Source organism: Thunnus maccoyii, chromosome 2 (genome assembly GCF_910596095.1).
Source record: "Thunnus maccoyii chromosome 2, fThuMac1.1, whole genome shotgun sequence".
Taxonomy (NCBI): domain Eukaryota; kingdom Metazoa; phylum Chordata; class Actinopteri; order Scombriformes; family Scombridae; genus Thunnus; species Thunnus maccoyii.
Genome location: NC_056534.1, coordinates 5,742,599 through 5,760,609, shown reverse-complemented (window position 1 = coordinate 5,760,609; position 18,011 = coordinate 5,742,599). Strand labels below are relative to the sequence as shown.

Genomic DNA, 18,011 nt, shown 5'->3' with positions numbered 1-18,011 from the left:
ATTAACTTTTTTTAAAAACTAGCGTCAGGTTCAATTTATTTACAGTCCAAGTTCATGCGAGAACTGTGCCGTAAATAAAGATATAATGTATGTGAAGCACTGTGGCCCTGGTGTATTGTGTAAACTTAAAAAGGGAAAGTGATACTCTGATTAGATTACTTTGTTTTCATTTTTTTAACCATTTAATTTCCATAGTGTTACGAGAAAAGCTCTACACTGTTCAGTTACTGTTACTCAGCCTGAGAGTTGATGAATGTGTTTACATTACCTGAAGGATATAGTGTGGTAATAATAGGTTGTGTTTAATGTTGTGAAAGGACTGTACAAGGTTAGTGCAGAGGAAAAAGTTTTAATTACCATTGAGAGCCAATGTGAAGATGTAGTGGGCTTCTCGTACATTAGAGCTTCCTGTTTCCTGTTCAAAGGAACATCTGAGCCAGCCCACTTGATCGTACCATTTATAAACCTGCTTCACGCATTATTACAGACGGTTGGTACACTGCTTCAAAACTCCTCAGAATAGAAAGTGCTGATTACTGCAGTCACTGTCACCAAAATGTATATATGCTGTAAATAATTGCATCATATCTGGGTTATGCATAAGTGTAGAAAGCTAAAGGGGGAAACAAAGAGAAAAACTGTTCAGTTTTACAGAATACAAATGAACTCATACAGTCTAAAGGTGCAGTCAAAGACAACACAGGCAATACGACCTGTGTACATTTCTGCAGCTCAACTGAACAGGATGAAAGCCAAAGTAATTCTAAATAGACTGTGGCAAATTAAAGTGTCTATATTGCCTCCTCTCTGTGGTCAGGTTCCTGCAGGGGTGTGAGAGCAAACTGCAGGGAAACGTATAGAACACCGAGTCACAAGCAATTATTCACAGCTGTTATGTAGAACAAAAAGATAAGCAAAAGAAATGCCTCAGAATACAAAATTGTCCTCACTTTTTTCTCTGAGATATAAATCCTGCTTGTGTCTGTTTGATGTGCTAGAAATGTTTTTTTGAAGAAACTGTCGACAGAAAAAAAAGGCTGAGTTGACAGTTGACAGCTAGAGAGCAGAATGGGGATTTCCGGTGTCATAGCAGTGGGCTTTTTTTTTTTTTTTTTACTGGCTTTTGGTTGTGCACTTTAATAGCACAAATTATATTTTGTTTTTACATTTGACCAATACAGGCAGTTGTAGTTGAAATGCACTACAAAACACTTCAAGATCAACATTTAACCATCTTTGACTTTGTTTTGTCTCAAGTTGGGCTGTGATATATCACAACACAGAAGAAAACAAGAACAAATGTCTATATCTATGTTTGACGCACCATCATGGGCCATAAAGTGTCCCTCATATACTATTTTCTTTTCATTTAAAAAAGATTACAATTACACTGGGTGCACATCATGATATTGACTGTATTTTTCAGAGGCAATGTAAGCATAAAAATAAAATCAATAATTATATAAAACCCAAAGAGGAAATGTATAAATCAGCAAGTGTCCTAGCCGACCAATACAAAGATGACTTACCTGCTTGCTCTCATTTAGATGTGTGTTAGTGTTCGCAATAAAGGAAATCAACTATGGCTCAAATCAAGATTTGGCGCTAGAAACACTAGAGGGTTTTTATTTGAAACGACACAGGAAGTGGCGACACTGAATCAGTCAGGGACAGACATTGGCGTTTATTGCTGGTACTTGAGGTTATTAGATAGTTAGTTACTATGTCGGGCAGGAAATCCGGTGTGGTATCATTTTGAGAGTGACAAACTCAAGAAGGTGACATGCAAACCCTGCAGGCAAATATTCACCTATCACTCGTCAACCTCAAACATGATAGTCTAACATTAGCCACTTAGCATGGCCGCTGTAACGTTAGATAGCCTAAATAAATAATATATTGTCATTTATCATGCAACGACCAGTCGACTAATGGCTTGAACTATTAGTGGACTAGGAAAATCTCTAGTTGGGGGCAGCCCTACAAATCTCCAATCCAATCTCCAGTCCAATCTATGAAGATTTTTACTTTTCGATGTTTTATTACAGAAAGTATATGAACCCCATGACCAAAATAGTCATACATTCTGTCATTGTGTCACTTATGGATGAAATTATAGTGAAAATAAATTACTCCCCTTTTGCTGGGGACCCCTTGGCACCCCCACAAGGACCCCTGGTGGTCCCCGGAACCCACTTTGACAACCACCGTGCTAAACCTTTCTCAGCCTAAATTGTACTTTGTCAGATATAGCTGAAGCTAAAATACTGCAACATGCATACCTACAGTTATCAAGTTAACATATTTAGCATGTCATTCTATGTTAGCATTGCACTCTGAGTGGAACTGAGTTGAGCTGATGTTAGCATGTCAATGGTACATGCAAACCATGGCAAACACTGAAGCAAATTGTAGCTTGTTAACCTGCTGGTGCTATAATAACAGCATTACTGATACAGTAACATACTGTACCAATAAATAAATGGCTAAGGCATTATTTAAAAGCAAGCAGAAACAGGATGTCTTTAAACACTATTAGATGTAGACTATATGATTTTTGCTTCAATAACCAGCCTGGCACTGAAAACAACATCCCTTGTTTAAGAAAACTCTGTATACCCCAATTTAATCCTAGTTTGGTCTAGTCCAGTGTACATATTCATCGATTCATTGAGTCTGAATTACACATATTGTTGGTAACACTGTTACCAACCTGCCATTCTGTGTTTTCCAGTAACATACACTTTCTCACTTCCTCTTTAGAGAAAGAGAAGTGAAGGTCTGTTGTTGCCTGTTTTTAAAGGCCTGTAAAACATTGTGTCTCATCACACAACAAATCTAGAAAAGTGACAATTTAAGAGTTCAAACCTACCTTCCTTTTGAAGTTTCTCAAGTTCACTGAATAACTGTACTAAATGCAATAAATGTAGATATACAGTATCTGACACAGAGAGGACAAGAAATCCACTTGTTGCTGCTGCTGAAACCACAGCTACTCACTTAATGAGCAGCTACTACAAATGCACCACACGATGCATGTGGTCACATAGTGATTTGTAAATGTGCAAATCTTGCACTTGACTTCACATTACTTAATATGTGCGTGTGAATATGTTTGTCATCCTCTGCAACAAAAATAACAAAAAAATATGTGAGGGAAATCTTACTACTGTATTTCTGATGTGTAAGTCAGTATTTGTACCACCGTGGGGTTGAATTGTGTTTGTTAAAGAAAACGATTTCCATAAGTTTGCAAACCCGAAAACATTTTTAATGTGGGTTTCATTGATAGTTTTGTGCAAATTTTCAATGCAAAAATGTTTCATCTTATTTTAAATATATCAAAATAACTTCATTTAACATGTATAGCAATCCAACACAGGAGATACACAAGAGTTTCCAGTACAATTCAACCAAACATATTTGTCCACGTAAATCATTTTGATGACAGCGGACATCCTTCAAACAATGCAGAGTTCAGAAACCAGGAGTTCATCAGAGTTTCAAAGTGATGCTTACTATAAATTAAATTCATTGGACCTCCTTACAGTAGATGTTCTGCAGTATCATGCAGATTTATTCTTTATGCAACCTCCTGAGGTTGGGCTCTGAATGCTTCCTCAACATTTCAGAGGAACAACCACTAACTTTCATACATACAACACATTCATATTATATCTGACTCTCTCACACAGACAGATTCAGTTGTCAGTGTTCTCCGGCGGATTGTCGTCTCGTCCTCTGCTCTCCTCTCTCCTCCACTCTTCCTCCTTTCCTTTTTCTTTGTAAATCTTCATTTAAAGCGCCTTGGTGCTGCGGTTGCTAGACATGATTGTCATGGTTTCTTGTCTCGACCTTGCTGGTCAGGTATGTGTTTGAAGCGGCACTTGACGCCATAGTCACACCCTGTGGTCCGCCAGTAGAAGCACTCGTCTCCATTTGTAGCCACCCTCCGTCTGGACCTGCATGGACAGAACCAGAGCAGAGGATCCTGCATCACATTATCCACACAAAAACACACATGCGGGTAAATAATGGGACACAGGGTGCGTGGAAAGTAACATAGGAGGCCTTAAAGAAAATTCACTAGGCTGGGTTTTCACTTCTGTGTTAAAAGGATGATATTGGGATTTTATGTTTTCAAAGCGCTGCATCAGTGTGGTCTCTGATAGCTGAGAGATGTAGATCTCTCATCCAGTGGAGTATGTAGACTGGAGCCTGAACAAGCACTAAGGAACTGGGTTGGATCTTTTCTCTGTGCGTTTCCATTTGAGTCATCAGCATAATGAAACTTGTTCTGCAGGAATTAACCCATAGTGCAAATGCACAGGTGTAGCCTTTAATTTCTGCCTTTAATTTATTTTCCATTATCTAGATTGTCTTCTTCATTGCTTTCTTAAAGGAGTAAAAAAGCCTTTATTTTTTAAGAATATCAACAATTGTATTTAATTTTAAACTGTATATATCTTGGGATGATAGATAGTTATCATAATGCGTTCCCAAAACCTAAATCCTAACCTAAACTATCACACTGACATGTCTAACATTAATTCTTACCCTAACTTTAACCTAAACTTAAAGCTTGAGTGCAGGACTTTGTCTCCCCCTTCTGGCAGTGAGATTAATTACAAAAACACTATTGACATGTGCTTACATCATAGGCTCCACCATAGCCTACTCCATCAACATTTAAAAACTCTGTATACTGTGAAATACAGAAAGATTTATCTGGCGTTGATAGGCTTAATCAGCATTGTTTGAACTCATCTATGTTCATCTATATGTTAAAGTTCCACACTGCAGGTTTAATGCTGACTAAACTAAACCCTAAAACAACTTACAGATGTTATTTGATTTTGTAATGAACCATTCTGAATTTAAACCTGCGGAGAAAAAAGGACAACACAGATACACAGATGAGTTGCTCAGTACCCTGTGGCAGCTGAGTTCTGCTGTGTTCCTGCAGCACTGGAGCTCAGGCCAGCAGTGGTCCTTTGTAAGGAGGGCATGGTCCGCTGGATCCACCGGTCATTCTGTGACATTCTAGATGATGAAAAGACTCGATATTCGTTTACGCCTGCCAGTCACCCACCTGCAGCTTCTCCAGTGCCTTGGCAGCCATGTTGGCGTTTCTGAAGTTGATGAAGGCACAGAAGCACTCATGAAGAACCCTGATCACCATACCTGCAACCATGGAAACACAGAGCATCTAACCTACAGCAAAGCATTGTGGACAGATCTGCAACCAAAATGACATTGTGCTTCACATCCAGCACTGACAATTAATGTAATGCAATTACTATAACTACAGTAATGCAGTAACCCTTGTTCTAGTGGTGACACTATTACTACTAGTAGCGCTGGTGCTACTCCTCGTGCTACTTTAACTACTATATCGAAGCTCCTATCTACAGGTGCCACTGCTACATCTATTGTACTTTTACTGCTGTGACGACGATGGCTTCTAACACTTTTTACTTAAAAGTGCACAATAGTGGAGCCTCCAAGGCTTAGAGTTTAAGACATCGAACATGAACTGTGACATGGCCGGACTGTGGACCTTTGTTACATCTCTCTCTCTCTCATTTCTTGCCATCTCTCTACTGGAGCTATCTAATAAAGGCATTAAATGCCCAAAACAGAACAATAAAAACCAGAAACTCACTATACTGACATATTTGCAGATATGAAACAATTGTATGAATTTAATAGTGGTTTTGACTGATAGTACTATGTCTTTGTAACCCAATAGGTGCTACAAGGTAAAGAATAAAGAATATATGGACCAGGGGCTAGGTTCGTAATGGGAGGGTTGAAAAGGGAATGGCAGACAAAACAGATAAATGGAGCCACGAGGAACGTGTGAGGTAAGTTTACTGTACCAAGTTATAAAACATGAACATAAAATGCAGTGTAATTATCATCAATATCTCAAGATTTCACAGTCTTTCAGCAAAACTTGAATTGAAAGTGTCCATGAGTGTAATGTCCCTTTAATGTCTTTGCGATATCAGTCAGCGCGCTCAAGTCAATGTTTTATGTCAAGTCAGGGGGGAAAATTCAAGTAGTCGGATGTGTGGTGGTCCTACCACACTGATACTTGAGTGGAAGCAAAAAAGATACGAGGTCCTCTCCTCAGGTCTCGGTTCTTCACTCCTTAGGTTAAGAAGAGATCTCACTGGGGGCTCGCCATCTCCCATCCACAGGGAGAATCCAGATCCAGTTCTCTAGTTCTCAAAAAACCCAGCCAAGACGATAATGCCAAAAGTGCTACTACTCCTGGCTCACGGACCCTCGCACACCTCTGACGTCTTCAGAAGAGTATTTTATCTCATGGATATGTTAATAATCGCTGTTCTAACTCTCTATTTCTCATCCGCTCCGACCGCTGCTGTTTTACCCGCGCTGCAACTCACTGACTTCTGCGTGAAGAGAGGGTGGGACTTAACTCCCTCTAACCAATCATAAGTTTGCTCTAGTTGATATGACAAATAAGGACTGTGTGTGTGTAAAATAAGTGATTGACAGATTGATTAACAAATGAAAATGAGATAAATAAGGAAACTATAGAAAAATAAAGATATAATTGGACCCAATTCTCTACTGGGTTACACCCTCCCCTTTTTAATATCATGCACGTCCCGCTGCATGTTCCACTACTCTACAATAGGGGTGGTCATCTCAAAAGCTTGACTCTGAGACCAATAATCCATATCATTATTATTTAGGGAATCGATGAAAGCTTCACTGAGACCATGGAACAGTGATTTGACTACTGTGACCAACGGATTGCCTAACAGGGGATAGTCAAGTCTTTTTGCTGGTTGGCGAGTTCTCTCAGATCTCCGTATAGGTTGAGACAGGTCTGAGTTGCTGTTTGGAGTCACAGTCACTGGTTGCTCATTGATCTGGTCTCTCATCTCTGTTTCAACAACTTCTTGACTTTCTGCCTGCATGGAGCTCATCCCAGGTAAGTCTGACACATCGGTCAAAATGTCATCTGGTGTGGATGGAGGTAAGTCCAAGAAGCTGTTTAGTGCCTCCGGGTCAGTTTCCTCACTAACCAGGGACTCATCCGTTGTTTTTTCATGATTGACATCAGGACATTTTGATTCAGTTTCATTTTCTCTTTCAGGTGGTTTTGAGTTGGACTCCCCATCATCAGACATCTCCTTAGAGGAACTTTCAGGTGAGTGGGGGGCTCCAATGGACATTTCAGGTAAGTGTTTGTCAGGTTCTGTTACAGATTTTCCAGGTTCCTCTTTTCGTTTAGCTGGGTTTAGTATTGGTGCGTCATAGATTTTGATGAATCGGGTCTCTTTCATCTCTTGAGAGGGTTGAAACTGATAATCAACCTCATCACCATTCTCTTGAATCCAATCATTAGTCTCTGATTGGGCGACACTTTGTCGAGTAGGTGGTCTCTGACGTTTGCTGATACGGTCAGGTTGCTCTTCTTCTGACTGTGAGAGGAAACCACAAGGGAGCAATAGGTCCCTGTGGAGTGTTCTTAGGGGTCCATCTTCCTTTTCTGGTTTCAGTGTATATACAGGTAAGTCCCCCATACGTTTGGTGACCACATACACTGTTGGCTCCCACCGGTCTGCCAGTTTGTGTTTGCTTCTGAGACGCAGGTTTCTGACTAAGACCCTGTCTCCCACATCTAATGTGGACTCACGAATAGCTTTGTCAAACCTTTTCTTGTTTTTTTCAGCTATTTGGCGAGAGTTCTTGGTAGCCACTTCATAGCTTTCCTTGAGATGGGTTTTCAAGGTTTTCACATAGTGTGAGTGTGAGACAGTTTGTTTGTTGGTGGCTGGCAGCCCAAAAGCAATATCGATGGGCAGGCGGGGCTGTCTTCCAAACATTAGCTCGTATGGGGAGAAGCCTGTAACGTCATTTTTTGTACAGTTATAAGCGTGTGTAAGGGGCTTTACATAGTCACGCCAGTGGGTTTTTTCTTTGTCCTTTAGTGTACCCAACATACTGAGTAGGGTTCGGTTGTAGCGTTCTACTGGATTGCCCCTGGGGTGATACGGGCTGGTTCTTACTTTCCGTATACCCAGCAGGGAGCACAGTTCTCGGATGGTGTGTGACTCAAAATCCCTACCTTGGTCACTATGGAGTCTTTCTGGGAAACCATAATGTACAAGGAAGTGTTCCCACAGGCTTTTTGCCACAGTGCTGGCCTTTTGATCTCTGGTGGGGATGGCCACAGCATACTTAGTAAAGTGGTCGGTGATTACTAGTATGTCTTTTGTATTCTTACTGTCAGGCTCTAATGAGAGGAAGTCCATGCAGACTAACTCCAGGGGCCTAGTAGTCTGGATGTTCACGAGTGGGGCTGCCTTATCAGGTGGAGCTTTCCTGCGGACACATCTCTCACATGCCTTGATCTTTCTTTCAACATCTGAGGCCATCTTAGGCCAATAGAAACGGGACCTAACCAATTCAACAGTTCGCTCGATCCCGAGATGGCCCATATCATCATGAAGGTTTTGCAGCACAATGGATCTGAGTGCCTCAGGGAGAACAAACTGCATCACTGTTTCTGATCCAGAAAAGCGCTTCCGGTATAGAAGACCATCTTGAAGCTCAAGCCGCTTCCATTCCTTCAAGATCAAGTGGAGTTCAGGGGAGTCAACTCTAAGGTCAGTAGGTGGGTTACTTCCTGTTTCTAGGAGGCTGACTACTTTACCTATGACAGAATCATCCTTTTGTGCTTGGATTAGATCAGAATGACTGTACTTAGGTATGGTTAGAAGACCACTGCTTTGATCTTTCTCTTCAAACAAAGTAGGGATGGCTGCGGGGGACATGGCAAGAGACTGCACAAAACCCAAGTGAGGTGCATCATCGATTAAGGCTGTGTGCCTCTGACAGGTTGCAGTGATGATATCTGCAGGGAGGAGCTGAGGTTCACCATCTCTTACAGATGATAGAAGATGGGACCGGAACTTCTCAACACGTTGGCATTCCTCCTGGGAAGCTATGTCCTCCATCAGTGCCCCATGAGGCCGTCTGGATAGGCCGTCGGCATCAAGATTCTGTCTTCCAGCTCTGTATTTGATAGTGAAGGTATAGGTTGACAGTGATGCCAGCCAGCGGTAGCCGGCGGCATCAAGCTTTGCTGAGGTGAGCAGGTAAGTTAAAGGGTTATTATCAGTAACAACAGTGAAAGCATTGCCGTACAGAAAATCATGAAATTTGTCTGTTATGGCCCACTTAAGGGCCAGAAATTCCAATTTATGAGCTGGGTATCTGGACTCACTGTGGGACAAACCACGGCTTGCATATGCGATCACTCTTGTTGCTCCCTCCTGTTCCTGATACAGGGCAGCTCCCAACCCTGTTGTGCTGGCATCTGTATGAAGGAAGTATGGCAACTTGGGATCAGCGTAGCCAAGCACAGGTGCAGAGGTGAGTTTCTCAATTATGCATTCAAAAGCTAGCTGACATGCATTATTCCAGCGTTCTCCAAAAGGTTGCTTTGGGTTTAGGTATTTACCATCCTCTGGACTGGTTTTTCAGCCCTTACGCCGAGGTGGATAGCCAGCAGTGAGTGAGGTAAGTGGTTTGACTATCTTCGCATAGTCCTTCACGAACCTCCGGTAATAACCGGTAAACCCAAGGAACGACTGGAGTTCTTTCAAGGTTTGTGGTCTTGGCCAGGTTTTCAGTGACTCAATTTTCTCTGGGTCAGTCTTAACCCCCTCCCTGGACACGATGTGCCCTAGATAGCGAACGGAGGTTTGAAAGAATTTACACTTGTCAGGCGAGAGTTTGAGCCCGTACTCCCTCAGGCGTTCAAGGACATGTATGAGCCGGGCCTCATGCTCCTCGAGAGTGTTGGAGAACACGATCAAGTCATCTAAGAAGACGAGGACTTCTTTCAAGTTGATGTTGGCCATACATTTCTCCATGACCCTTTGAAAAGTGCTTGGAGCATTCGTAATTCCCTGGGGCATACGATTAAATTCATAAAACCCAAAGGGGCATACGAATGCTGTCTTTGGTTTATCTGTCTCACACATCTCGATTTGATAATACCCCGACTTGAGGTCCATCACAGAAAACCATTGTGACCCAGCAAGGGCAGAAAAAGACTCCTCCAATTGTGGCAGTGCATAGGCATCGCGGATGGTCTGCAAATTTAGCTTCCGATAATCCACACATAGTCTCACATCACCATTTTTTTTCCGCACCACAACAATAGGTGACGAAAAGGGGGACTCGGACTCTCTAATCACACCAGCATCTAGGAGTTCTCTGAGATGCTTTTTGACTGCCTCAAAATCATGAGGATGAATGGGTCGTGATCTCTGCTTGAATGGAGTCTCGTCTTTTAGGTTAATGTGATGTTGAATCTTGGTTGCATGGCCAAAATCGAGTTCATGGTGAGAGAAAACATCAGAGAAGGTGTTCAATGTTTGTGTGATTCTGTATCTCCATTCCTCAGGAAGTGACGATGTTCCAAAGTTAAAGCTCAAGGGAGACTCAGTGGCCGTACCCTGCTGCTGGGCAGAGCAGTTAACTGTAACAGGTTGGTCACTTTCCTTTTTGGGTATGGGTGTTGGAATGATACAAGCAGGGGCAACTAGCTCAGCGATCACACAATTGGTGGGGAGAACGATGTCATGATTTGTCTCATTTCTGAGTATCACTGGGACTTTGTAAGGCATTTGCTTTGGCAAAGTGATGAGGCAGCAATCAACAAAAACACCACCAGGCATGGATGAGCTAGTTGGCTGTTCAAGCAGTGCCCACTGTTCTGGCCCTGCTTGGCTGGAACACAGAAACCCTTCAACTAGTACCTTTTGGTTGGCAGGAAGAACATGTTGTGTTTGCCCTTTGAGTTTCACCAGACCAACCTTGCCATCTTCATCTTGCTTTTTTCTGATCTCAAGTGCTTTTAGGACCTGCCAGTACCCATGGGGGATGGACTTACGTTGAGGTAAGAACTCACAGTACAAGTCGTACAGGGGGTCAAGGGTATTTGTCCCGATTAGCAGGGGGAGATCATTGTTTGACTGGAGATTGGGCACAATTAAGGCCAAGGTGAATATTTCAGCTTCACATTCAAGAAAGTTTTTGGGGAACTTTATGTTTGTCTCTACATATCCCAGATATGGGACAGTCTGACCATTCGCTCCCTGTACTTCAAGAAGGTCAGAAATGGGCTTAATTGGGCGCTCAGACAGATGATCTTGGTAGAAAGTCATGGATATGGTTGTGACTTGGGAGCCTGTATCCAGGAGACAATTGCAGTCTACCCCGTCAACAGCTACTTGGGATGTGCACTTCCTCCCCACAAGTCGCTTGGGCAGTTTTCTGTTGTGATGAACATCTGTGTTTGAATTCATTGCTTTCTTGGTGTCTGTGTGGGTGGGACGGTTCTCATCCCTAGCTTCTGTTTGTCCCTCAACAGAAGCTTCAACTAGTTTAAATCAGAGGAGTCAGTGGGGTTATTGTGGATTTCCCACATGCGCTGCTTTTCTTTGAGTGCTTCTCTCTTTGCACTTACCAGAGCTGGGTTTGGTTCATTGCTGCAGCTAGAAGCAATGTGAGCATCTTCCCCACACCTGAAACAATACCATGGCTTAGGTCGGGGTACCCTTGCTGTGATTTGTTTAATCTCTTTCATTTCTGGTTCACGTTTTGTTTTTTGTTGCTGTTTTTTGTTTCCCTTGGATGCAGATTTTACAGGTTTGTCTGTGCATCTGGCCTGCAGCTGTGCTATTTGGGCAGATAGATTTGCAATTAGCTTCTTGAGGTCACCATCTGCACTGGGAGCATCATCAGGATCCATTGTGGGGTAAGAACTGATCGTGTCTGGCATACATGTTGTGTGCAATTGTGAAAGAGCTTTTGTTTTAGTTATCCCCAAATGCTGCTTCATTCTGATTGCCTTATTTGCCTGCTTATCCTCTTCAGTCCTCAGTAGGAGAAGCAGCTCAGCGAAAGATGGAGGTTCATTTCTCTGTTGTTCAAGTTGGAGATTAGTTATCAAGGGACCATCCCAGCAGCCACGACAAAACTGACGGAGGAGTTGTTTGTCTGCATCACTGGGAGCTACCCCTTTTCTGCTAATCACTGAATTCAAGGCAGAGTATAGCCTCTGTAAGTAATCAGAAGCTTTCTCGCCAACATTCTGGTTGGTGTTCAAAAAGCGAGCGAACAGCTCATCACCGTCCTCTACAGTGGCGTAAGCTGAGTCAAGCAGTGTGAGGTAAGATTTGGGTGTAGCTGTTGGGCCCAATGATTTCACAATATTTGCTGCTGGGGGTGAAAGACTCTCCACAATTTTCCTCACCAACTGAGTATCTGAGATAGTGGGGTCATTTAAGCAAAACTCCACACTGCTGCGCCAAGCATCATAATCAACTTCAAAAGCTGGGTGGGGAATTCTCCCTGAAAAAGGTTTCAGCTTGTAAGATAAGTTGGATTGAGAACCCACCTCACTGCTTTTAACAATGTGCTCCACAATGACACGTTGCACCTCTGGTGTGCTAACCAAGTCTGCTGGTAACTGGGGAGATTGTATTTTTCCTTCTGTAGGCAGGACAGTCTCGGTGGTATCTTCAGCTGGTCGAGGGGTAGTATTACCTGAGCTTGCATTCCCAATGGCAGGAGAAACAGGTGTCATAATGTGGGAATCATCTGGAAGAGATGTTGGATCTGGTTCTGCAGGAGCCTCGGTGGTGCTGGTTTCTGCCCCTGTCCCCACTGACTCTCCTATCCTAGCCAACTCTGCCCTCAGAATGTCTTCGAACGATCTAGTGCTCAGCTTTGCCAATTCTCTTAGCTCAGTTAAGTAAGCTACTGTCGCTGAAGCACTACCCTCAGTACTGAAAACACTGGCTAGGCTTTGGATGTGGTGAATTACCTTTGGGTCTGTAGTAGCTCTGTGTAAGGGTAAAAACCGCTTCTCCAACTCTCTGACTGTTGCCTCGTGCTGAAACTCAACAATGATTTTTGACTCTGTATCAGCAGAAGGAACTTGAACTACTCTGGCTATTGACCCATATCGCTCCAAGAAGCCTAAAACTTCTTTGTCAACCTCTGTGTCACTCAACCCAGAAACCAAAACTGCATTTCGAACTTTAACATTTTCTGATCTCACAACCTCCATTTTTTTCAGATGAATGCAAAAGAAATATTTTTTAAATCAGCAGTAAAACTCAAGGTAAGTAATTATTAAATAGGTCCTTCGCTGCTCCACTTACTTAATTGTTGTCTGTCTTTTTTTTTTTTTAAATAGCAAAAGTGCAGGTGTTTCTATCAAAATACAACCCTCCTGGCTGGCTCGCCAAGATTTTGCCTGTAACCCAATAGGTGCTACAAGGTAAAGAATAAAGAATATATGGACCAGGGGCTAGGTTCGTAATGGGAGGGTTGAAAAGGGAATGGCAGACAAAACAGATAAATGGAGCCACGAGGAACGTGTGAGGTAAGTTTACTGTACCAAGTTATAAAACATGAACATAAAATGCAGTGTAATTATCATCAATATCTCAAGATTTCACAGTCTTTCAGCAAAACTTGAATTGAAAGTGTCCATGAGTGTAATGTCCCTTTAATGTCTTTGCGATATCAGTCAGCGCGCTCAAGTCAATGTTTTATGTCAAGTCAGGGGGGAAAATTCAAGTAGTCGGATGTGTGGTGGTCCTACCACACTGATACTTGAGTGGAAGCAAAAAAGATACGAGGTCCTCTCCTCAGGTCTCGGTTCTTCACTCCTTAGGTTAAGAAGAGATCTCACTGGGGGCTCGCCATCTCCCATCCACAGGGAGAATCCAGATCCAGTTCTCTAGTTCTCAAAAAACCCAGCCAAGACGATAATGCCAAAAGTGCTACTACTCCTGGCTCACGGACCCTCGCACACCTCTGACGTCTTCAGAAGAGTATTTTATCTCATGGATATGTTAATAATCGCTGTTCTAACTCTCTATTTCTCATCCGCTCCGACCGCTGCTGTTTTACCCGCGCTGCAACTCACTGACTTCTGCGTGAAGAGAGGGTGGGACTTAACTCCCTCTAACCAATCATAAGTTTGCTCTAGTTGATATGACAAATAAGGACTGTGTGTGTGTAAAATAAGTGATTGACAGATTGATTAACAAATGAAAATGAGATAAATAAGGAAACTATAGAAAAATAAAGATATAATTGGACCCAATTCTCTACTGGGTTACATCTTATTACACGGTAAGACCACCCTGTGTCTAGTTTTCATCACTTAAGTTTACCTACCTGTGAAGCTTCATGCAGATTCAGATGTCTTAAAATGTTGCTTTGTTAGTACCTGTTCTGAATGATTGCAGTACAGGCTCTAGCTTACTGCCTTCATTTGTTATTAACTACCCCTAATGAGATTTTTGGCCAGCACATTTGTTTCTACCCAGAAACTGTGCCTGTATGGTTGACAGAGGCATGAGGGGCCTTTTTCTGTTTAATTGGTGTGTTCTCTAACAGGGGAATCTCTACTGTATGACCTTGGTGCAGAACAACTCACTATCACTCCCGGCAAACACATCTGAGTTTTCAACCAGCAAATTCCTCACCTGAGCTAACTGCTGCTCATCTGAATGAGGACAGTTGAAATCAAATGGAAACATGCTGATGGCTGCCCCACTGTGGCCCCACTGTGGCCTCCTGCATGTATACAGAAACCTTCACTTCCTGTGGCCCTGCCTCCTGAAATGCTACTGGGCTAACACCCCCAGCTACCACATCCGCTACATTTATGCATGCCAGGCAAATGCATAGCACACAAGCACACATCTGTATGACCAACATTCACGACAGTGACCATTAGTTCTCCCTGCAGCCACACAAAAGATGTGTACACTAACAAGTTACTAGGTAGCAACCCTTCCTCCACTCCTAAAGCCTCTACTACCACTGCGAGAACGAGTGTGTTTTTCCCCTAAACTTTATTAAAAACTGCACAACTGCCAGTGTATTCTGTGTCATTTCATCTTTTAGTCTAATTGATTTGTTTGTAGTCGTGGGTCGAAGCTGCAGTCACATTGTGAGGACTGAATCTTTCATTTCTGACTCTGTCAGAAGTTTGCCTCAGGTTGTCTTTGGTCACCAAAACTCCATATCGATTGATGGTGAACAAGTCTCACAGTGTGATCAAGCTGTACTGTTTTGGAGTGACGACTAAAGGTTTTCCCACGTTTCTCTGACCTTTAGGGAGACGGTTATTCAACTTTTTGGTCACTTTACAAGACCATAGTTTGAAGTTCTGTTCATTAGTTTAGTATAATTTTGGATAAAGAAAGACAAATAACGTGGAACAAAAAGTGTTTTTTATAAGTCATCTTTTGCACTGGAAAACTTGACCTCTTCCTCCTTACCTGTGCTCTGTTGTCCGTACTCCCTCCAGGCTCAGACTGTTGTGTGAAGCTCCTATTTCTTCTGGATAGGCAAATGAACAATGAGATTAATTAATTAATTAAATAAGGACACAGATTCCAAAATTATAGATGTATTAGTGAACATAATTCTAGTGATACAGTATTGCTCACCTAATCCATAGGAAGACAGCAAGAAGTGTAATAGCCAGGAGAAGAGCAGTGATTGTTCCAATAGCTGCTAATTTATATGCAGCTGAATCTGAAGGAAATACTGACAATTCATTTGGGAATTACAGGACATTTAAATAATTCCAGTTTAATACATCACTACAAAATCTCACGCAGGAGATCTGGTGACTTTGATGGTCATGGCATATGATTCACATCATTTAGATACTCAAGAAACCATCCAGTGACCCATGGTGCCCTGTCTGGAAGCTTCTGCATTTGCTATGTTTCTCCACTTGCTTATTGAGGTTTTTGTCACCCACCAGTAATAGGTTAGAAAATATTAAGTCTGCTTTATGTTAAAAACACTTATTGTACGATAGGGGAGAGGCAGCTTTCCTTTGGATAGGGTTGGGACATGGTCAGGTTAAGTGTACTGTAAATGCACACAATTTACCTCCCACTAATGTCAGATATAGGGTGGAGTTATGACGTCCTCTTCTGTTCTGGGCTTCACAGTAATAATTCCCACTGTGCTCAGGTCTAAAGTGAATGATGGTGAAGATCTGTCCTGATGCTTTTGGTGAGTCTTTATTCTCCTTGTACCAGGTATAATTAGCTGCTGGGTTAGCATCACTGCTACAGGTCAGATTCACTGAACTGCCCTCCACTATCTCACCAGAGGGACTCACTGACACAGAGGGAAGCTTTGGAGCATCTGAAGGACAATATGTATAAAAATACAACTCATTAACATCTGTCTACAGATCTGATTATGCAGTAAATAAAGGCAAATTAGACCGTTTCTGGGAGCAGCACCACACACTCACGATGGTCATTAATTAAAGATTCAACAGCAAAATCCATTTAAAATCCATCAGTGATGCAGCCTGTGAACAAACACAATTCTCCCCTTCTTTGCCTTTTCACATTTTTAACTTATCACTCTCCCTCTTTTTCTCTGCTCCCTTTTGTGCACCTGGCACCAAATATCGCACAAGCATTGTCTCTTTACGTAAATGTCCTGTCATGTCTGATTGAGGCTGTAAGGAGTATTAACGTAAAAGCCACCAATGTTGGAATGACATAAAGCTCAACAGCTTGCTGAATGTTATGTCTGAAAAGGGCTTTGCTGTATTTCTCTGACAACTCACTCCCTAATTTGCATTAGACCATCGAGCTGTTGTAACTAACTGAGATTGAGCTACACTAACTGTGGCATGGTCAGTTAGTAGGTTTAACCACTGGTCCAAACTCTAATTTTACACACACCATCAGTATGTTCAAATATATTGTGTCTTCTTATGTAGCTACTTACATTGGACATCTAAGGATAGAGATGAAGAGTTGATCTGTCCATACTGATTCTCAGACTTGCAGTGGTAGATCCCGCTGTCCTCAGAGCTGATGGAGGTGAAATGATAAACAGATTTCATTTTTATTTGTCTTCATAGCCGGTAAATAAATTCATATTCTGAAAAATAAACACAGAAACAATTTGCTCAGCTGAAACTTTCTGCACACTGTCGCCCTCTGCAGCAGTGAGAGGGAACTGAAATCATGTTTCCAACTACAGAGTTGTTGTGGAAGCTGTCTGTTTATTGTATATCAGCCACTGCAATATCTGGATAATATGACATTCAACAAAGTTTGATAGAACTGAGATCATGTTTGATATGTGAAAATATACAGTATACTGCACAGGAAGATAATCAGGATTCCTCAAAAGTGATTAATTACAGCATGTACACATTTAAAATAATGGTTTGCAAAACAGCTCTAATCCTAAATATCTGTAATATAACTAACTCTACAGAGAAAACTAAGCTTGCATTAGTTCAGACAAAACACTCTACTTTCTGCTTCCATCAGGTGAGTCCAGCCTCTGGTTCAACTGCATCAGAACAAAATCAGATAAAATTTAGGGGAGGTACTTCTCATAACTGTAACTATGTATCTGATATTGGCCTTTTTTTCATGATGCTCCAGCCTGACTGGACTTTACTCCACGTCTTCCTGCTCCTCTGTGTCTTCTGTCTGTGTTGCAGTGACGACCTGCAAGTCTGAGACGTTCTCATACACAGGAGAAGAGTCCAGCTGATGGGGAGAAATGTCAAAATGAATATTAATGGACCTCATTCATAAAACTTGTATATAATTAGATTGTATTAAAGATGTATTAAATCGTGTTTAAAACTGAATTATTTAACACAAAAATTATGTTCAGGTGAAATATACATTGGGTGTCTTCTCAGTTGTATTTTAAATATAAATTCACTTCACAGCTTCATGTTGACAATATGAATGTGTTTGAGTGCATTTATAAGTCAAGTGATCATAACTGTACTTTAGGGTAAGTTCTGTCAATAAGGTCTCTCTCTCACCTCTATAGTCTCTACAGGTTCATTCAGTTCAGTGGTGGAACTCAAAGTTTTCTTCTTCCTGGATTGAATCAAACAAAAACAAGACATATTTAAC

The 18,011-nt window shown here is 41.9% G+C and overlaps 2 protein-coding genes across 3 annotated transcripts in view; both read right to left on the bottom strand.

Annotated features, from left to right (window-relative positions):
• LOC121912817 overlaps positions 1-18,011 on the bottom strand; it is a 35,637-nt gene that overhangs the window by 17,185 nt on the left and 441 nt on the right. Inside the window, exons 3-7 of one of the 2 annotated variants that reach the window (XR_006100157.1) lie at positions 17,918-17,975; positions 16,852-17,630; positions 15,537-15,624; positions 15,366-15,426; positions 5,093-5,184 (exon numbers count right to left, since the gene is read on the bottom strand). The gene's annotated coding sequence lies outside the window, so the exon portion shown is untranslated. Of the gene's footprint in view, positions 1-5,092; positions 5,185-15,365; positions 15,427-15,536; positions 15,625-16,224; positions 16,252-16,851; positions 17,631-17,917; positions 17,976-18,011 lie in introns of those variants that run through there. The other variant, XR_006100158.1, reaches the window with a different exon arrangement.
• On the bottom strand, positions 11,438-14,189 carry LOC121912845. The gene has a single exon (XM_042435326.1). The coding sequence runs from the start codon at positions 13,130-13,132 to the stop codon at positions 11,438-11,440; it is 1,695 nt and encodes a 564-aa protein (XP_042291260.1). The 5' UTR covers positions 13,133-14,189.

Bases quoted from the DNA above. Each gene is read 5' to 3' on its own strand.
- LOC121912845 (XM_042435326.1), bottom strand. From the start codon at position 13,132: ATGGAGGTTGTGAGATCAGAAAATGTTAAAGTTCGAAATGCAGTTTTG.